Source organism: Macaca fascicularis, chromosome 3 (genome assembly GCF_037993035.2).
Source record: "Macaca fascicularis isolate 582-1 chromosome 3, T2T-MFA8v1.1".
NCBI classification, from domain to species: Eukaryota; Metazoa; Chordata; class Mammalia; order Primates; family Cercopithecidae; genus Macaca; species Macaca fascicularis.
In genome coordinates, this window is record NC_088377.1 from 158,449,096 (window position 1) to 158,471,388 (window position 22,293).

Here is a 22,293-nt window from a genome sequence, read left to right on the forward strand (position 1 = left end):
ATTTCTCAAAATGAGAATGAGACTGCCATTGTCTATTGTCTACCTTTTAAATTGAAAAGAATAAATTTTATGGTATCCCATTAAAAATCCTATTTAAGTTTCTTCTTTTTTGGAAAGTTTTTTTTACATTGATATGGATGAATGCCAATTAGTATGGATAACATATTTTTGACAGAAAAATATGTTGACTTGATCCAGATGGAAAATGATTGTCTTTTGGATATATAACAGTAAAATTGTTAAATTATGGAGAAGAAACCCCATGTTCTGAAAATGATTTCTTGAACATTGATAATCAGAGATGCAAGTTGATAGCTACAGAGTTCTTTGACCTTGCTTTTGTGTTGTCCACTTGGCTCAGAATTGTACCATTTCATCATGGGCAAGTCTCTGGAGAGAAACCATGAAATGTTCAGCTTGTTTAATCTCTTAACAATTCAGAAATATGCTGTATATGTTGAAAAGAAGTGAGGCGGGTGGATCATCTGTGGTCAGGAGTTCGAGACCAGCCTGGTTAACATGGCGAAATCCCGTCTCTACTAAAAATACAAAAATTAGTCAGGTGTGGTGGCAGACTCCTGTAGACCCAGCTACTTGGGAGGCTGAGACAGGAGAATTGCTTGAACCCGGGAGGCAGAGGTTGCAGTGAGCCTAGATCATGCCACTGCACTCCAGCCTGGATGACAGAGCAACACCCTGTCTCAAAATAAATAAATAAATAAAATAAAAATAAAAATAAAATGACCATGAACTCTCATTTTTCTCTTCTAATACTTTAGAGATAAATGCTTTAGAATAATTTTAATTAGAGTACCTAATTTCTAAAAATATAGGTTACAGAAATGAAGACAAAGGTAACTTATCTTCCATGGAATATTTTGGATAGAACAAAACATTTATGATGCTTGAATCTGTGTTTGTATGAAGAAGATTTGATTCAAGTGAAATTAGGAGTACTTAAGGTAGTGTGGGAACTTAGCATGTTTTATGTTTTCGTTTTCTTAGCTATTTTAAAAATATGGCTATGTTTAAATATATTGCTACTGCATAATGCCTAGAAGTCCACTGGCCTCTGCATTTTGTTCCTTATGATATCACCTGTTCTCAATGCACTACTTTTTTTTTTAAAAGAAACATATACACATTCCTAGAATCTTTTACATTCCCAATGAAATGCCAAGACAGGTTCGTCAAATCTAATTTTACAGAATTGGAATGTATTTGTCAATATTTTATAATACTGACAAAAATAACTTAAAATTTTTTCTTCATTTTATCACTTCTTGTGACTTATGAGAACAAATTTTTGATGTTAACAAGTCACATTATGTAAGTTTAAAATCTAATATTAACATTGTACAGAGCAGGAAAATCTAAAGGCTGTTGTTCCTAAGGCTAGCCCCAGTTGCAGTCTACTTCACTTACAGCCATCTCCTGTGATGGTAAGCCACAAATGTCCCGTTTTCCTCTCTGCCTTCGTATTGGTTGTTACTAATGTAAAAATATTTCCAATTTTTACAAATAGTTATGTGCGTCAGGTTTTAATGAAATGCTAAAGGATGTTACTAATAGACCCCAAGAGATTCAATTTCTTCTTCGCCTGTCACACTTCCTGCTCAAGTGCTGATGGACTGTGGAAACAATGACTACTATGGAGCACTGTTTGAAGATGTAGTATGCTGAATTCCCAGACATCAGCTTAAAAATAAATTCTGCTCATGAAAAGTATGCAGGGCATGTTTCTGCTTAAAAGAATGTCCTGGGAAAAAGTCTAAATTGAATTCAGAAGCTAAAGTACCATATAAAAGAGTGGCCAAGTTATAGGAGGTATTTATTTTTTATCTTTAATTAGGCATTTTAACATTCAAAAAGCTAATGCATTTTGTTTGTTAGACATAAATAAATACGTAGATCATAAAAAGAAATGTTTCAGAGACATTTTATTTAAGAGTCAACAATAGTAATTAAATTAATAGTAATAAATAATGCTAGCTCCTGACACTTTACCATTGACAGGGTGCTTTCACCAGTATCTCACATGAACCTCATAGCAACTCATAGCTCATGTCTGTGAAAACTGAGGCAGAGAGTTGCCTAAAGAAGACTCCAAAGTGGATTTTGCTTTAATTCCATTACTTTTTTCACCTGATACCTTTTTCATGGTTGATTTATAGTAGAGTCAATGTACCTTTTGAAAGAACAGTGTCCATATCTTATTGGAAATAGTAAAGCTTTCAAAAGAGAGCAGTTGTTATGAATCTGTCATCCTCTTACTTCCATCTTTAAAGTTTCAACAGTTCACTCTTTCCTTCTTACCATCCTTGTGTTTTCAGAATGCTATCACCAGTCAGTCGCAGTGTAACATGACTACCTATTCTGAATGGTTTGTACCCTTTCTTAGACTTTAGGAGTTGCTTTCTACTCAAGCTAGTTCAATTGTTAACTCAACAAGCATTGCTAGGCATTAGATTTAACAGCACAATGTTTATTCTTTCTTTATATTTTTATGTCTTTTTATTCACAATTAAAATTTGTATAAGCTTTGCCTAATTGCCATTTAAAGTTAATATTTTTCAACAAATGTAAGAACAGAAATATACCTAATTCTTACCAAACTTTTATAATTATTTTAGCCAGTTATTCTGACCCTAGCCATATAGAGGCACACCTTGTTTTGATGCACTTTGCTTTATTCTGCCTTGCAGATACTGCACTTATAAATTGAAGGTTTGTGGCAACCCTGCATTGAGTGTCTGTCGTGCCATTTTTCCAATGGCACATGTTCACTTCATGTCTCTGACTCACATTTTGGTAATTCTTGCAATATTTCAAACCTTTTTATTATTATATCTGTTATGGTGAGCTGTGATCAGTGATCTTTGATGTTACCATTGTAGTTATTTTGGGGTGCCACAAACCACATCCATATAAGATGGAGAACTTAATTGATAAGTGTGTGTGTTCTGGCTGCTCCATTGACCTACCCTTCTCTGGTTTCTCTCCCTCTCTTTCGGCCTTCCTATTCCCTGAGACACAATATTGAAATTAGGCCAGTTAATAACCCTACAATGACTTGTAAGTGTTCAAGTGAAAGGAAGAGTCATATGCCTCTCACTTTAAATCAAAAGCTAGAAATGATTAAGCTTAATGATGAAGGCATGTTGAAAGCTGACATAAGCCAGAAGCTAGGCCTCTTGTGCCAGTTAGCCAAGATATGAATGCGAGGGAAAAATTCTTGAAGGAAATGTAAAGTGCTACTCCAATGAACACACAAATGATAACAGAATGAAACAGCTTTATTGCTTATATGGAGAAAGTTAGAGTGGTCTGATAGAAAGTCAAACCAGCCATAACATTCCCTTAAGCCGAAGCCTAATTTAGAGCAAGGACCTAACTCTCTTTAATTTCTTCAGTTCTGTGAAGACTGAGAGAGGTGAGGAAGCTGCAGAGGAACACTTTGAAGCTAGCAGAGGTTGGTTTATTTGGTTTAATGAAAGAAGCTATCTGCATACCATAAAAGTACAAGGTAAAGTACAAGTGTTAATGTAGAAGCTGCAGCAAATTATCAAGAAGGTCTAGCTGAGATACTTGATGAAGGTGGCTACACTCAACAACAGATTTTCAGGGTAGATGAAACAGTGTAATATTGGAGGAAGATGCCGTCTAGGCCTTTCATAGCTGGAGAGAAGTCAATGCCTGGCTTCAAAGCTTCACGGGACGGGCTGACTGTCTTCTTAGGAGCTCATGCTCACATTGACATGCAACCAATCTTCAGAATTCTTTTCATTTTACGAAACTGAAGTTCTGTACCCATTAAACAACTCCCTATTTTCTTCTTCCTTCTGCCTCTGGCAGTCACCATTCTACTTTCTATCTCTGTGAATTTGAAGTCTGTGGTTGCACAGGCACAAATGTCTGTCTCTAGAAACATTTTCTAAGTAATACACTTCACTACATTTTCTCTTAGAATCACCTATATCTGTGTCAAAACTGTAAGAATCTGTGTCAAAATTGTAAGAATGTAGCAGTTGTCTTGATTATAAATATATTTTCAATAGCCTTTCAAAAAACCAGAGACAAAAGAGCAGAGTGGAAATTATCTGCTTCTTACCTGAAGGCCAATGACAAAAAAAATGTCATCCATGTGCACTTTAATAGAAATATGCAAAAACCCTTAATGAGGTAGGTATCATGATCAGCATAGCTCATTACAGAATTGTTGTATTTTAAAGCTAGAAAAAAATCACAGAAATGATTTTAACTTCTTCATTTCATAAATGAAGTGATACTGTTGTGAAATGTCTAACCAAATTAATTAACTGTGCAGTTAGGATTGCAGTCTGTTTCTTGTTTCTCAAGAATTCCCTTTCAGCAATTGTTGGTGAACAGGGTCAGATTTTCTCATATGAACTAGTTATTACTTGTGTTCAACACTATGAGTGTATATTATAGAAAGTTTTCCTGGCTTATAATATAATTGAAGAGACTTGGAAATCTTAGCCCATGATTTCCATTTTTATATAATCTTCAAGGACTAGAGATGTATGTGAATTGGAGGTATATGGTTTTCCTTATCTGGGAAAGTAGTTGATGATTTCTCAGAAATTGAACGTTTATCACCAGTTCTAATGTGATAGGGAGTGAGGTATTGTTCTTAGTATCATCAGAAATGAAAGGAATTAGGATGAAACTTTTTTTGAATTTCTGACCCTGATGCAGTCAGGCAGTTGTTGATGAATTCCATTATCTTCTTGAGTCTTGTCAATGGCAGAGACCTAATTGAAGAATAGAGCTCTTGCAGAGAAAGGTCAAATCAACCACAGTAAATATTGTTGAACAGGGTTGGCAAACTGTAGCCCATGGGCTGCGTGTTTCTGTGAGACTTAAAAGCTAACATTTTTTTTTTAAGCATTTTTAAATCGCTGAAAAATTTTCAAAAGAATATGTCATGATATGTGAACATTAGAAGAAATTTAATTTCAAAGTTTATAAATAAAGTTTTATTGGAATATAGCTACACTAATTTGTTTATGTATTGTTTATGGCTATTTTTGCACTAAAACAGTAGAGTAGTTTTGACAGAGACCAGATGGTCCCACAAAATCTAAACTGTTTACTATTTGGCCCTTTATAAAAAGAATTTGCCAACTCCTGCTAGAAAACATTGAGAATGATTTGTTTTGGAGTACCATGGAAATCTGTGATCTTCTTTGCTTACTTAGAACTGCAGCTGTATGCTACAGCTAAGAAATTCCTTAAAGAATTTCTCCACTGTTTTTTTTGTTTGTTTTTGCCTCTGGGACAACCCACACTAGTCCATTCATGACTATTTTTTTATGACTTTCTTTGCTTATTTTCCAGTGGTTCCTTTTGCCAATCATGTGAACAGACCAAAACCACACAGGAAGGTCTGTGGTTTGCCTAAAGAAGCTTTGCTACAGAGGGATATGTCTGACTTGGGTACCTCCCTGTTTGTTGTATAAATCTATAGTTTGATTCTGATCATTACACTAAAGCTTTGATTCAAATGTATATAAAATAACCATCACTGTCAGGATGTAAAATGAATAAGCATATTTATTGTTGGATTCGTATTTGTAGGAAGAAAATCTTAATCTTTCTTATTTTTATCAGGCATTTTAGTAACTTTAGTAATATTTCTCATGACTCCTAATTATACATCAAGATTAATTGCTATGTTTTTTTTTATTGGTTAACCTTAAACACGTAAACCCAATGTCCTTTTTTATTGTCATCTTCTGGTAGAATTAAAACATCAGTGATTAGGAGACCAAACAACACCTCTTATAAAACTTATTTACCTCCTTTTTCCAGCTATGATTACTTGATTTTAGTTCACTTGAGGCCCCTGTAAGAAGGGAGTGACCCTACAACCATGTAAGAGATCTGTGCTTTGCAGCCACTGAGAACCGGGGATCCTGCCACCATTGCCACTATCCTGTTAAAGCATAACAGCAAACAGGTGTTGTGTATCCAGAAAGAGCCCTTACCTGAAGGTTTGGAGTTTGGTTAAGCAGATCTTTTATTATGTTTTACTCATGTCTTTGGTCATAATTATGCTTTTGTGCCCAATGCGGATGATTGTTATCTGTGAAAGTAGTTGACGATTTCTCAGAACCATTGCCTTGGTTCAGCTAGTAACTAGTTTGGTTAGTGCCATGGAGAATCTGGAGCACTGGTCTGGGTCATGATATTGAGTTGAGCAGCTGGATTCCCTCCTCATTTCACAGGGTAGTTCTTTTATCTGGTTAGTGCTAGATGCTCATCTGTCTTAACTTACTTAAGTTTTGAGGTGTTGGGAGTAGAGCCCAGTAATGGGAGGAGCTGGGCATACTCTCTAGGAATCTTCTGCATCCAGAGAATCCTTTTCTCAATGGAATCTTCTCACATTTTGGGATAGGCCATGAGGTAGACTTGGTGCTCAGTAAGCAAAGCCAGTGAGGATGACAAAACATGAAAAGGAAATGCTGATGCAGATGCAGGCTGGAGTGGGTGGTAAGAAGCCTGGGAGAGCAGCAAGGTGAGATATCTTAGATAATGTTTGTTCTGACTTAGTAATAAGGGGAAGTTGGGATGTGACATAACCTTAAGGCATTTTGACTTAGCTCTCACATGTTGGTGAGAATTGAGACTAGAGGGAAAACCCCCTATTTTCATTTCTGAAATGCAGAAAAGTAGAGTGAACATTTATAATCCAACCCTGGTGTTTTAAAACATGTGTAATAACAAAGTCAGTTATTATATAAGTTGGAAATGTGATGTAAGATATTATGATAAAGTTGTGATTTTCTGATTTAAGAGGGAAAAGTGAAGTGGGAGCCATGCTCATTCTCCTCCTCTGAGGAGGTTAGAGGACTGTGGACTCACGTGGCAGGCACTAGTCCAGGGAGGAAAGCCGTGAAAGAGAAAGAGAGGAGAACTGTGTCTCATAGATGAGATTCCATCTATGGAAAACTTCACACTCTGTGTCCAGCTGTCTCAATCAAGTCCTGGAAAAAGGGTCTCCTTCAGAGGCTTTATTGCTGGCTCCCAGGCCACATTGTCCTAAGAGGTGTGACTCACCAGGCCATGAACCATGAACCCTCTAGTAGGCAGGTCCTCCAACAGTTTAAGTGTGTGTGTGTGTGTGTGTGTGTATTTGTCTACTTATCACCAGGCTGAGTTACTGGGGGTCTGTCTAGAAAGGAACAGTGTCTCTGTAAACAGGAGGAGGCTCCCCAGAACATCAGCATCCAGCATAAACACACTGGGTCAGGACAACACATCCTGGCTCCTTTGAGGAGGGGCTATTCCCAAGGCCCTGGCAGGATAGAAGAGGGGATGGTGGGGGCTAGAAAAGGAGTAGGTATCAACAGGAGTTACTTGAGTTTTCTCATCTGGCTGTGATTGGTTTAGAGTCCAAGATTATTAAAGTTGGACTAGATCTTAGGGATTTTCCAGTTCAACCTCCTCATTTTACCAGTGAAGGAACAGATACATACATGGGTTCTAGAATTTATCTTAGATCAGAGAGGTAATGAGTGGCAGTGTTGGCTAGATTTCAGGTCTCTTGATTCAGTAATGATTCTTTCTCCAACCTGGATCATGAAGGGTTAGATTGTAGTAGGACTCTGGGATGCGATTCAGAGGTGCAGAGTGTAGTAAGTACAACCCACTGCTGTCTCAGGAAGTTGTGGTTAGGATAGTGATCCCTAGAACAGGTGACCCAACAAGAACTTCTGACTTAGGTGAATGTTACACGTTTTGGAGAGGACTATGATCTGATTGTTTGGGAAGGGGGCATCTAGGCGTATCAGCAAGTCTTACTTGCTGAGAGTGAGATGGAGATCGAGAAAATTCTTCAAGAGGTAGGTGGAGGGATCTAGTTGAAGGCTCTCCTGTTGAGCTTTGAAGTTACAGTCAGTGTTTATAGTCCAGGCAAATAGTATCTACTGTGACATTTGGAGAACCGAAAAGTAGAGTGGGATTTAGTGGTTACTGAGTGTGCCTTGGGTAGGACAGGTCCTTTTATGGTTGCAGCTTTCTGCACTTGAGTACTTATTTCTGCTTTACTGGCAAATGCCACTCTCATTTTAAGCTATCACAATGACTAAACATTATCCCTTTCATTCTGATTCTCTGTTTAATTTTTTCATATGTTGGAATTGAACATAGAATATAAAAAGAATTTTTATGAATTCGAAACTGAAATGTTTGGCCCACTGTAGATTTGGTTTTGTTGGAAAGAATCAACCTAGTATTTTGAAGTGATTTTTTTTTTTTTTTTGGCTTCCATATGATAACCTACTCTACACAGGCAGTATTGTATACTGGTTAAGCACAAGGATTCTGAGCTAGAGGCTACTCTAGTTGAATCCTGGCTCTGATCTTAGATAAGTTAGTTATTCTCCATGCCTCAGTTCTTCATCTATAAAATGGGGATAATACCTCCCAGGGTCATTTTAAGGGTTAAATAGGTTAATACATGAATTAGAACAATGCCTGGTACACACAAAGTGCTATTTACGTATTAGCTGTTAATACATTCCAAGCATTGATCTAGGCCTTTTGTCAATTTATAAGTAAACCAAGGCTCAGAGTAAACCAAGGCTACTTAATTAAGATAATCTATCTAATAAGCTGCTAAGATGGGAGTTAAATCTTCTCTGACTAAACTTGGCTTTTCTGTCTGTTAAACCTGGCTCTTAACCCCTCTGCTGGATTTCTGAGGTATGGCAAATCACTTAACTATAAGTAGGTTGTAGGTTTTATATTCATCTACTCATCTGTCCATGGGTCTTATACTTTCTAATTTAGATATTTCATTATGTTCTCATTCTGTTAATAAAATTCATTTCCTTGAAATGTCTATCTCTTAAGAATTATAAAATATACAGCATAAAAATAAAATGTCTTAAAATAGTGTTACTCAAATAATTAGATAAGTACTTTAAAAATCCATGCTAACTACTAAATTGTGAAAATAATAAAGTGTTATTTCATGTGATACTCGATAATGGCAATCAGTGTTTCCACACACTTGTAAGTTTTGTGTAAATGTAGGTAGTTATTATCAGGCATTTTGAGTTTACTATTTTAAAACAATCATTACATTAATATTCTAACCATTTGTACATCTTAATTACCAGGATGAAATTCTATCAAATTGTTACAACTTGTGGAAAGCTTCCCAGTCTGTACCCTGGGTTAAGATAAAGAGAATTAAGGCCCAAGAAATGAGATAGGCTCACTTAGCAACAGTGACAGGTGAGGTTGATGAGAATTAACAGCTTCTGACTGTAGCAGATTGGTGGCATAATAGGCTCTGCTTATGGTAAGGAAGCACTGATTAGACGACTGAGTGAAATGGTACTTGCTTATTTATTTTATAAAATTACTGGAGATGGCTGGGCGAGGTGACTCATGCCTGTAATCCCAACACTTTGAGAGACTGAGGCGCGGATGGCAGGTTAGGAGTTCCAGATCAGCCTAGCCAATGTGGCGAAACCCCGTCTCTACTAAAAATACAAAAATTAGCTGGGCGTGGTGGTGCACACCTGTAGTCCCAGCTACTCTATTCACGAGGCTGAGGTAGAATTGCTTGAACCCGGGAGGTGGAGGTTGCAGTGAGCCGAGATTGCGCCACCGCACTCCAGCCTGGGCAACAGAGTTGAGACTCCATCTCAAAAATAAATAAAAATGAGTAAATAAGTAAATACAATTATTGGAGAGATCTGTTAATTGATAATAGTAATCCTAGAATTTGTAGAATTTGTGTTACAGACTTTTGATATTGTACTGAAAATTCAAAATCACATTTTATAGCATTGTCAACTTTATAATTTCTTATGGAGAAACCTGTTCAGTGGAAAGGAAAGTAACAAAAGCAAAACCAAACACCCCGCAACTCCAGCAAAACCATTCTAAACAATTGGTACCTCATCTTCTTCAAAGTGGTTGCAATTTGGTGGTGGTGGGGGGAGGGGGTTGGTATTTGATATAACTCTAAATTGGAAATTGTCCAACCATTCAGATTGCTTAAAAAAAAAAAAAGAGGCCGGGCGCGGTGGCTCAAGCCTGTAATCCCAGCACTTTGGGAGGCCAAGACGGGCGGATCACGAGGTCAGGAGATCGAGACCATCCTGGCGAACACCGTGAAACCCCGTCTCTACTAAAAACTACAAAAAACTAGCCGGGCGTGGTAACGGGTGCCTGTAGTCCCAACTACTCGGGAGGCTGAGGCAGGAGAATGGCGTGAACCCGGGAGGCGGAGCTTGCAGTGAGCCGAGATTGCGCCACTGCACTCCAGCCTGGGCGACAGAGCAAGACTCCGTCTCAAAAAAAAAAAAAAAAAAAAAAAAAAAAGATTAAAAAATGTAAAAATTTATGTTTTGTCTTTTGGCAAGGTAAAGAATTGTATCAAGATGAAGTAGCCATTGTTAAATTTTATTTAAAGTGTCAGCTAGGATATACTCAAGATTGAAACAATTGGCAATGGAGGAAAAGATGGCTCAGGATATGTGGCAATGTGACATTAAAGATTACATCAGATAGAGTGTGTCTCAATAATGACCATATGTCCTTTCCAGCTGATGTCTATTTTAGGACTTGGATAAATGAGTTGGAGGTCTTAGATATGCTATGAAGGATTGTTCTTGCATCGCCTTTATTAGGTTTGTTTTCCAATTAGTCAAATGTATTTCAAATGGACAAATGGATAAAATGTGCATATGTACTATCAAATGAATGGATGTAATGACAAAATTGTGACAAACATTGGGACGCTGATTCCTTTCAGGTTATGCGGCTTCATGTTGAGTACTAGGCTTCATTGAGTACTAGGAAGAAATATGAATATCTTGTGTCCTTTTCACTTACAGGAATAAAATAATTTATTTTTTCTCAAATAGAGTTTTAACCTAAAACCAAAATTTAGTTTTAACCTACCTAATAAGTAATACAGGAGTGAAATGGGAGTAAATAACAGTTATTTTCTGAGAGACATTTCTAAGGAAGACTTTAAAAGACCAGGCAAAGGAGGGCAGAGCCCAGCCGTTGCCGCTTGAGAGAGATAAGCAGAAGTGTGGGTGTGCTTAATGTCACATGGCAGGAGGCTTCCCCAGAACGGTTCGTCAGTCCAGGGAGCTGTTTCATTTTCTGGCTGATAGAGTTGTACTTGGAAAATACTCAGTTTCCTGCTTACTGCTTCATTATGGATTATACAGGTAAAATGAAATGTTAAATATTTTTCAGTTATGTAGAATTTAATATTTTGAATTTATATTTAAAAAATTACATTGATTGTGTGAGTACTTTAAAAAATATTGTGCATCAGTTTATTCCTGAGTATTGTATGAATTTGTTTTATCCAAATGGTGATTAATTTAGGATAAGAGCTTAAGGGAATTTCTGAGATATACCTTTGTTGTTTCTTCCATTTCAGTTGGATCATACTTACATGGACTTAAAATAAACTCCAACCCATAATTAACCCACATTTCTTAGACCAGAGGATTTAAAGTACAAACATCTGAGTTCAGATTATTTCACACAGGGAAATATGTACACAGTGTACAGAGCTTCTGTTATTGTGGTGGTGGTTTTGTGCTTGTGTATGGCTCTATTAGATGGTGTTAATGTAATGAAGTGAACTGGAGGATTTCAGTTTTTCTCCTAAATTTTCTGAGTATAAATGTGCCCAGATTTTTCTGACCTTTTCTGACCTTTCTAACCTTTTCCTTTTTAAAATTGCATAGCCTTGTTTCTCAATTTCTAGTTTCACTGAATGGTAAATTGGTACATGTTTAGAAATAAGGTTAGATTAACCATAGGTAGTGGTTGCTTGATGAGTAAGTGGGCGATTCCCTTACATCTGGTAGGGTAAAAGTGTGGGTGGGAGGTGAAGCAGTGATCAGGTAAGGACATGAGTCTTTGCCCAAAATTTGTGTAACGAATTAAGAATTATATTACCCTAAATTTGAACTTTTGGGTAATGGTGACATTGTTTGCTGACAGATTGCTTTTAAACTAAAGAACGAAGAATTGGAAGATTTGTTTTCTAGGGCAGAGAGAGGCCACTTTTCATACCCAGTGTAATACAAATTCCCGTTTGCATCCAGATTGAACTGTACATACACAGTATCTATAAATTATTCCTGTAGGTGGATCTTTGGCAAGACAGTTAATTACAGTGTGCAAATAAAAGTTTTGTGAAATCGATCACTTAAAATATAGCTTTTAGGAGCTTGCTATTTAAAGGACTTTGTGGTAGATACTTTTTGAAGATAAAACATTTTAAAGCAATTAATTGCCCCCAAAAGATTTGTTTTATAAATCTTTAGTATTCTATTTTAGGGCTTCTTTAAAGCAAGTATACCTGTATCTGTGTCTTGTGTGTGCATTTTGATTTTCTTTTCCTCGTTAGATTAGCATGCTAGAATTTGTGTTCCAGGGCTCTGAAGTAAAATGCACCTACCTTTTTAGAAGGTTCACTTTATGTGTGGTGCTACATTGAAGCAGGAAGGAACACATTTTAGCCATATGCAAAGAAATCAAATTTGTAAAATCCTACCACAGAGCTTTACTATGAGTATGCTTTTAGTTATAAATTTGTTCCTCTTCCCACAAAGAACACCATCATTGATGAATTCTTTCATTTTCTATAGTTTGTATATTGCCATTAAAACATTTCTTTGTTGTTCTTAAGTAATACTCTGTATGTGTATAATTGATAGTTTAAGACGTACAGCTTTAACATTCTAAATAGACATCAAGAGAATACTAAGAAACTAAGAACTTTAGTGTGAACAAAGAAGGTGGCTTTAAAGAAATTCACAGATATGACACTTTCAAATTTAGTTGTGTGTACTGTAGAGAAAAAATTATGGTTTGACTTCTCACCACATTAATAAATACATTAATTAAATTACCTGTCTGATGTGGTGGGAAGCTCTTTTGAATATTGTCTTTCATGGTGATTTTTATAAACATTTACACATTTATTGCAAAGATAGCTATATTTAGTCTATTAAACTTTGAAGAGAACGACTCATGTTTTCAGTTCATGGCAGAGGGATTTTTTTTTTGTATTAGAAAAGAGAATTTATTTTGCTTTCAGCACAATCACTGTTGTACTAACGGCATCATCATAACACTGAAGGGGATATCTTTCAAAACTGATATTTGATGATTCAAGAATAGATTTATTATAAAAAATTTTAAGGGGCCCAAAAACACTTCTATTCAAGGCCTTTCCATGAAACACTCTTCCTTCCATGTGGTTTTCATGCTAACCATGTGGTTTTTTCAGGTCTTGTTGAAATGTCACCTTTCTAGAGTGGCCTTTCCTAACAGGCCACCTAAAATAACCTTCTCATTCAATTACTCCTTATCCTGTAATTCCTTTTTATCTTTGTTCATCACACATACTATCACTTGACATGTCATGTGTTTGTTTCTCTGTCTCACTCACTAAGATATAAGCTTCATAGGGGAGGGACTTTGTTCATGGCTGATGCCTAGAGTGTAGAACAGTAAGCTCCCAGAAAACAGTTGTTGAGTGAATGCATGATAGGCTTTCCTTTAAAAGTGACTATTGACTGACTTTAAGATTTTTGCTATAATTGTTCTTTGTCAATAGCATTCTCATTTAATGATTATTATTTTGACCACTAAACTATTTTGAATGTTATCCTTCCTTTCATTGCTAACTTTTTCTAGAAATTAACAGCACTGTCTTTACTGTGAAAGAAGGACAAGGTTGCAGGCAGGGATATTCAGACAGAGTGGATAAGCCAAAGATCACTTTGGGTTTGGATTGTATTATATGACTTTTTTTTTTGGAGAGGGAGGGATAGTGAGGGACATCAGATCAGTTTTATTCATCCTTCATTTTTCTTCGTTACGTTTTCTTTAGGCAACACATTTAACTTTGTGTTCCTTCTCTGAGGTGACTAGAGAAGAGAACTGGAATGAACTAAACTTTTGGAATCATTTTGGTCAAAGATGGATCTTCAGCAATGTGGATCCAAATCTTCTAAAGTGTTTAGAAACGCCTCAGGCCTCCACGTAACAGAAATCTTCATAGGAGTCAGAGGGTGTGATTTGTGTCCGGTTTTCCTGGCAAGTGAGATGCCTAATGTTTTTAGCATACTGATCCTGTTACAGTTGTCTAAAAAGTAGACTTAAAACAATCACAGCCTTTAACTCTTAGAAGCCTGTACCAAGAAGTAAATATAGGCCCTCAGAAAAATGCATTTTTTTTTTTTTTGAGGCGGAGTCTGGCTCTCTTGCCCAGGCTGGAGTGCAGTGGCCGGATCTCAGCTCACTGCAAGCTCTGCCTCCTGGGTTCACGTCATTCTCCTGCCTCAGCCTCCTGAGTAGCTGGGACTACAGGCGCCCGCCACCTCGCCCGGCAAGTTTTTTGTATTTTTTAGTAGAGACGGGGTTTCACCGTGTTAGCCAGGATGGTCTCGATCTCCTGACCTCGTGATCCGCCCGTCTTGGCCTCCCAAAGTGCTGGGATTACAGGCTTGAGCCACCGTGCCCGGCCTGAAAAATGCATTTTCATACACATATATATACACCCTCCCATGTATGAACCAACAAAAGGAGCAACATAAATGAGTCGGCAAAGCAGTTATTAAATGTAGACCATGGCCTCTGGTTGAAAATATCTCTAACCCAGGTGCCATTTTCTCATTCTCTTTTCCCTCTTGCTGTTCTGATGGCCACATCCATCTACTATTTGAGTACCTATTTATATGACAACATCTCATATGCAATTTAAAATTGACCTTATGTAAGACATCTGTCTTTAAGGTTCCACCCTTTTGAACTGTATTATCCTTTCCCACTTCCTACAGTTACATTTCAGCACCATTATTGATATTCCGTCTTGGTTGTTGACATGACTATTTTTGAAGGTATACATTTTTATTAATTCCTGCAATTTTCTGTGATTTTTTTTTTTTTTTCCTTCTCTGATGACCTTTTGCTTTTAAGGATTTTTTTTTTCCTTCACATTTTGAGTTGGTTTCTGTTTTCCCTTCATTTCAATTAAATCCTTAAATATAATTTTGCCGATTATTTATTCATTGTTCAAGAGGCATTATCGTAGTGCGGTTAAGAGCATTGGATCCAGACTCCTGAGTTTGAAGCCCAGTATATCATTCACTACCTGTGTGACCTCGACAAAGTATTCAACCATTTGTCAAATGTGGATAAAAGTGTTATCTACCTTGTAGGGTTATTATGAAGATTATACATGTAAAGGACCCAGGATAGTGCCTGGCACATAGTAAACACTCAGTAATAGCTAATTGTTATTCTTTCCTGCGACAGATGATTTGTTCTTCATCTTATGTAGCATCATCAAATGTTCTTCTTAATGGCTCAGCATTTTTAGTAAGCTAAAGATCAAGTTACCTTGAATAAACTGTGGTACATTCATGCAATGGAATCTTATGCAGTCATTAAAAGGATGAGGTAGATCCTACATATACTGACCAGAAAAAGTACTAATGATATTTTTAGATGTTAAAGTAATATGTGGTTCCACTTTCATAGCAGAATATAATATTTAAAAACTGTATTGAGATGAAGACATGTCTTTGTGAACACAAGAAATTAATTAGAAAAGGTATATACCTTGGATGAATGGGTGGAGAGGAGACTTGAACTATTGAACTTTCTACTATATATGATTTTAAAAGTGTGGAATTGTGGGGTTACATATATATGTATATATATTTATTTTTTGTGCATTTCAGTATTTTAAAAACATAAGAAAACTTTTTTTTTTTGGCTTGTGTTGGATAGCTAATGAAAGTTCATATGGTTCTGGTACTTCTTCTTTAAAAACAGATTTATAAGAATATGGTAAAGAAGGAAGACATTTTTTTGTTCCAGTGAGTCAAGAGATAAAATATTTTCAATTATTTCTTTGTGTGGGTAGATCAAAAAGAAATGTGTTGGTCACAAATGCTTACTCATACAGAGGTACACACAGGTGTGTGCACACAGCCTTAAAATGACTGAGTTGCTCTGGAAAATGACAGAAATTCATGTAAGCCACGATGAAGAAATAGGAAAAATACATGTATGTAAATATATTCCTAGAGCAACGTTTTTCACATTTGAATAATAGTTGCAAAATAGCTAGTAATGGAATTGCCTACATTTGAGTACTCGCTGTGTGCCAAGCAGTGTTCTAAGTACTTAAGATTACTATTTTACTGTTACATTTGTATGTATTTATGTGCCTAGAATATATGTGTAATAGTATACATATTTTCACATACTTGTGATTGAGTATACAATCCTTGATCTGTCAATCTACCATAAGCTTCGAGAAAATAACAATGAACTCTTCTGTAATTACTTATAAAGGCAGATAATTTTTCTCACTTCTGATATTCTTAATTCCCTTGAAAAGTTCTTTCTATATGCTGCGCAAAACCAAGAAGCCTGATATGCATGATGTCTTTGTGGTTAATTGCTATAAAGCCAATATTTAAATTTCTTTGAGTCCTCTTTTACTGCCTGGTATCTTGGGATGAAGAGCTGCGCAGGAGGGGAATATATACGTGGCTCTCGGTCTTGTGCATTTTGTGACAAAGGAATTCCCCTTTCAATCACGCTGCTCTCCTGGAGCCCCTGGAGCCTCTGGCTCAAGCGGCGCAGTCAGTCTGTGCAGTGTCCCTGACGTCATCCAGCGTATGCATAAGCCCTGCTATTGTCTTACTGCTACAGCAGGGCTGGGGATTGCAGTATCCGCTGTTGCTGCTGCTCCCAGTCCTGCCTCTGCTGCTACCTAGTCCAGCCTCACTGCATCCCAGAAGAGCCACGTCGGCCTTCATTTGCCTAGTGGATTTTCAAAAGCAGCTCTTCGGTTTTTGGTGCTGTTAAGAGACCTTGCATTTCAATCACACGGGAGAAAACTGAAGCTCGTAAGAGGAGAATCTGGCAGCTGGACACAGCTTGGACTGCATTGTCTGGCTTCATGACCCCTGCTGTGTAGCCGGCTCATCTCTTCACTCTCACATGTACACTCTCCTCGCTTTTCTTTCTTTTTTTTCCCCCTTTTCTTTCTTCTTCTAATTTTTAAAAAGCAGCCTCTGGAGCCAGCCATGTTTGGCACTGAATCTTCATGTAAGTAAATGGATCCCACTTCTCTGCTATTTAGAAATCTGCTTGCTGTCATGGTTTCATTGGCTTGGAGTTCATATCACTTCGCCTTAGGTCATTAACAACCTTTGTATTTTGGCTCTAATTACAAAGGACTTGGTCTCAGGGAAGGAACTCCCCTTAACTGGGTTATTCATCCTTAAGGCCAGGGATGTCAATGTGTCAAAACCAGGCCTCTTAAGAGGGAGGTAGGAAGACCAGAATCCATACAGCCACCCTAGAATGTGTTAATTGATGGGATCAGGCCTGTCACTGATCTATTGTTGCAGGCTCCATAATGGTGCTTAAACCTTAAAATAGATACTGGGAGGATCTGAGATGATAGTGTTTATTAGAAAGGAAAGAAAGGCTTACATTTTTCATCTAAAGAGATAAATAGTATCATTATATACTCTTCTTCCATAGTTTTACAAAAACATATAGACATATGTAGATTCAAAATGAATAAGAAATAGCTTTATTTTTAAGGATGGATTTTTTTTTCCCCCTACAGTGGCTTCAATTTTGATATGCTGGCTAGCATCACAGCCCAGCAGGATCATATCTTTTTAAAAACTTATACAGTGAAATTGCTTTTGTGCAGAGAAGGCCCTGCACAGTGGGCTAGGCAGGACAGCAGTTGTAGATGGCTACAATTGATACTTTAAAAATTACAACCAACCTATGTGAGGAATATTTAATGTTGGGCATAGAAATATAACATCAATGCAGTTGTACAGGCTCTGCAGAATATTTTGTCATAGTCTATTAGCAAAGATGACAGTTAAGAATTTCTAAAAGAGATAAGAATTTCTAAAGAGACTTTCAACCTGCTGGCTAGAGCATTAAATATTGGCAAGCCACTATCTTTGCCAGGGAGAAGGGGTTTAGGGCAGGAATTTAGGAAACCGATTTCTTATGAACTTGTAGTTTGACCTTTGTTTTCTGATCACAGGTGATCAGTGTGACTGTGTGCATAGCTGATTATTGCAGAATAGTAGTGTTTCAAGAGAGCTAATAGTCCTCAGTTCTTTTGTTTCTTAATTGGCTTTTTAAAAGGGTTACTTTTGTTTCACTGTAGAAGCTTCTCATCTCAGACTACCACATTGCCTAATCAAAGTCATGTTAGAATAATAGTGACATGTAATATCCCATTCAGCCTGTGATAGTATTATTCCCTAATAATTTAGGCATAATTTTTAAAATTCGCTTAATGGTACATTTACAATTGGTTATCTAAGAAATAGAAATAGATCACAAAGTGTCAAAGACCGTCTGGTTTCATTTCAGTCATGGAATTTTGTTTATGTGGGAGCCTAGGTATGGGCAGAAATATTTATATACTAAAGGAAAATTAGACCTGTTACTTGGTTTAGCCAAAAATGGAAGTTAAAACTCAGTGCAGAAATCTTTGGTTCTTGGACTAGGGACTCTGACATTGTCTGCTCAGTGTTACCAAGCAGACACATAGCCTTTCCCCATCATCAAACCTGATCTTTGGTAATATCACCTATGTGCTGTATGGTATGTGTGAAAACTGCTGGTTGCTTGTGGTCTCCATAGCTACCAGATTACTGAAGAGAATAAAATATCGTCCAGAAGACAGAATACTATCATGCAGGTTTTTAGCATTTTTTGTCTTTTGTGAGTGTTAAGCTCTGTTTCTTGCTTATAACTTGAGGACCATAGTTAGATTCATACTGTCAGTGGATATTGTGTTGAAAATGAATTGCCTTCTTTGGCACGTGTATACCTATGTAACAAACCTGCACGTTCTGCACATGTAGAACTTAAAGTATAATAATAATAAAAAAAAGAAGATACCCTAAGTCTGCATTCAGTGTTAGGACAAGTGTATTTTCTTTGTGTTCTGAGACATAGCTTTCTAGGCCTTTGATTTCAACCTTTTGGAGGCTGTTTTTTAGGTTTGAAACTTTATTTAGCATATTCAGGAAAATAGTCACATTTGAAATTCCAACTAGTTCAAAAGGAATCTCCCAAACCATCTAGGGTATTCTTACTAAATTATCATAAGAAATTCTTGTTTAACTATCTATTCTGTATACAGTGCTGTGGTAGATCCTGGAAAGAGTTAATTTTTTTCTAACTTATTCTGATTTTCATGATTCTTATCCTTGATTATGGTTGCAGTGCCTTACTTATATAGGATGCTTTTACTATTTAAATTGAGGTATGATTTACATGCAGTAAAATGCTTAAGTCTAAGTGTGCAGCTCAGTGAATTTTTGCCCATGTGTATACCCATAGAATGCTACTCAGATCAAAATACAGAACATTTCCATTTCCCCTAGAAGTTCTCTTGTGGCCTTTCCCAGTCAATGTTATTTCCCCTTTTCATGAAAAGGTAACCACTATTCTGACTTCTGATGCCATAGATTCATGTTGTAAGTGCCTCTTTTAAACTTTCTTTATCTCCCCCTTGCTCTCTGCCTATAAGAGAAGGAAATGTCTTCATTTTCAAATATTGTATTGATTAAGTTGATTTTATGTTTCAGATCTTTGAGTTCAGGATTTGCAGTAGCCTGAATGTCACATTATAACATGTTCTGTCTTACTGAAATAATGTTGTTTTAAATACTTGCACCCTCCCTAACCAAAAAAACAGACACACAAAAAAGCCTTTAAAAATACCAAAAAATTTATGTCGAAGAGTAAACCCTAGTTCTTCAAAGTTAAAGACTTACACAACTATGGCAATAGAATTAATAAATGCTGTTTTATGACTGACACTGCTTTAGTCAATATCTCCAAAGATACTAGTCTCATCTCTTTGACTTAGTGAATCTGAATCTCCCACGGTTGTGTAGATTGGTCACAGTCAATCTATTCTGGGCTCACTTTGAAATGGGTGTTCTATAGTATGTGTAGACTGATCATCACAAAGCAGGAAGTATAGCTTCTATAACTCCGTTTATTACCATCTTGATGTATTGCACTGAGCTTTTCCTTTACTAAAATTTCCCATGTCTAACAATGGGAATAGTATGTCTGTTCTTTAACTGCTTTGAAGAAATACAATTTTAGTTTCTGTGGTCAGAATAATTTCGGTGTAAGAAGAAAGTACTATCAAGTTTTGTTGAGGAGGGTGATAATTAAAATGCATATTTAGGGTTCTTAATTTGATTTAATTTTATACATACATACATATGTATATATATATATATATATATAGTGTGTGTGTGTGTGTGTGTGTGTGACGAAGTCTCACTCTGTTGCTTTGTTGCCCAGGCTGGAGTGCAGTGGCACATTCTTGGCTCACTGCAACCTCCACCTCCTGGGTTCAAGCGATTCTCCTGCCTCAGCCTCCTGAGTAGCTGGGACTACAGGCGCCGCCACCACGCCCGGCTAATTTTTGTATTTTTGTTTAGTAGAGATGCGGTTTCACCATGTTGGCCAGGCTGGTCCCGAACCCTTGACCGCAGGTGATCCGCCCACCTCAGCCTCCCAAAGTGCTGGGATTATAGGCGTGAGCCACTGCACCTGGCCGATTTAATGATATATTTTAAAATAAATTGATTATTTTCTCTTAAAATTTTATAAAAGGAGAAAATATTTTTAGGGAGAGAGGGAGGAAAAGTGTCATCCTTTCTTTCTGTGGAGTAAGTGGTTTTGAGGAAAACTGATTTTGCACTGCTGACATTTGGTTACATCCTCCTTGATAAAGCCAGTTATTCTTCAAAGAGTGGATACTTTAAGTATAATGAATTATTTAATTAGCATTTATTGGGCTCAGCCCTCCTCTTGTCTCCCCTCCCATGTTTGGCTTTTTCAGTTCTCAAGGGTACCACTTAAGATGTACTGTGGTGGGAATTGTGCCCTAGTCAAACACATTAATGTGTCTTCCAAAGCACCTACCTTATTAGTCCAGTGAAGAGAGCAACACCTTACCTGCTGAGAAACAGAGTGTCCCTGGAGCAAATAGCATTATTTTATACTCTTCCAAAATTTTTTGTACAGTTATAATAATTAAAAAGACCATCTGTGGATGGAGAAAATAAATCACCAAAGAACCAACAAAGCTTTAATAGGATCCCCCCACCTGAGCTTAGTGGAGATGAGAAACTAGTGGATGGGTGTGTCAGGGGGTCAGGAGTCCTTTTTAGCTCTGGTGTGGCTGGTCCACACATATTCCCTGCCATTCCTTGGATATCTACATCACCTGGGGTAGGCAGCCAGATGTTGGAAAGGATTTGGGATATAGTTTGATACCCCATGTGATTTGTCTTTGATGGGCACCAAAAGTTCAGTTGTTGCTTTTTGTTTTCATTACTGATGAGTGCATTAAGTTGAAAATGACAGCTTCTCAGTTTAACAGGGAGTGTGGTACCATGTTACCGAGAACTAGATAATTTTCTCAAATTTTGAGCCATTGTGTGAGAGGTAGTCAAATGAATAATACTCTAGCAATATTAAATCACCAAGATACTGTAGTTAAACAGACATCTCTTTGATAAAGAAACAAGTGAGTTGTACTCTTTTATGTGCATCTCAGGCCATTCTTGGTAACTGGTCACATGTGAGATTAAACTTGGGCCTATTGTTTTGGTGTGTAATTTCTGTGAATTGGCTGAGATTTGAATAGTAACTATGGTCATTCAAAAATGGCTGTTCACATCTGGACCATTTCTCAAAATAAGCATCTAATTATTATTAAATCATTATGTCAGAGACTGCTGTTTTTGCTGTTAGTATGTTTGGCATTTTAGTAGTCTATTTGGTTTTCCTTTTTATTATTTATCATATGAAACTAGGTAATTTAGGAACATGAACCCTTTTCCTTTCCCACAACATTAATCTGGTTATTAGATTTAGCTACATTGGATTTTAGATGCTTTCATCTTAAAACAAAAATAGAAATACTTAAGTATATGCACAAAAACCTACCTCTAAGTCTGCACTTAGAGCATTGAATGTAAAAGAAAAAATATTGCATGACATTAGATAAGTAGAAAACCACAGACTGCTGAAGTCACAAACATGGAAAAATAATTATAGATTTTAGGCATTATATTGGAACATAGTCATACAGGAGCTTGAAAAACTAAAGCTCATATAACGTATTTGACTCATCTTACTGTATCATTTTTTTCTTTTTTTCTGAGAACA

At 36.8% G+C, this 22,293-nt stretch overlaps 1 protein-coding gene across 45 annotated transcripts in view; it reads left to right on the forward strand.

Annotated features, from left to right (window-relative positions):
• The window catches only part of ST7 (suppression of tumorigenicity 7), a 277,720-nt gene that overhangs the window by 48,594 nt on the left and 206,833 nt on the right, over positions 1-22,293 (forward strand). For 15 of the 45 annotated variants that reach the window (XR_012432811.1, XR_012432807.1, XR_012432812.1 and 12 more), the window contains exon 1: positions 16,738-17,151. The exons of 24 other annotated variants lie outside the window; for them this stretch is intronic. Coding sequence is in view for 9 of the 21 variants with exons in the window: in XM_005550591.4 (XP_005550648.1) it covers positions 17,130-17,151 (22 nt within the window). In the remaining 12 variants the exon portion in view is untranslated. Of the gene's footprint in view, positions 1-11,098; positions 11,226-16,737; positions 17,152-22,293 lie in introns of those variants that run through there. 6 more of the 45 variants (XR_012432808.1, XR_012432809.1, XM_015447975.3 and 3 more) reach the window with 1 other exon arrangement.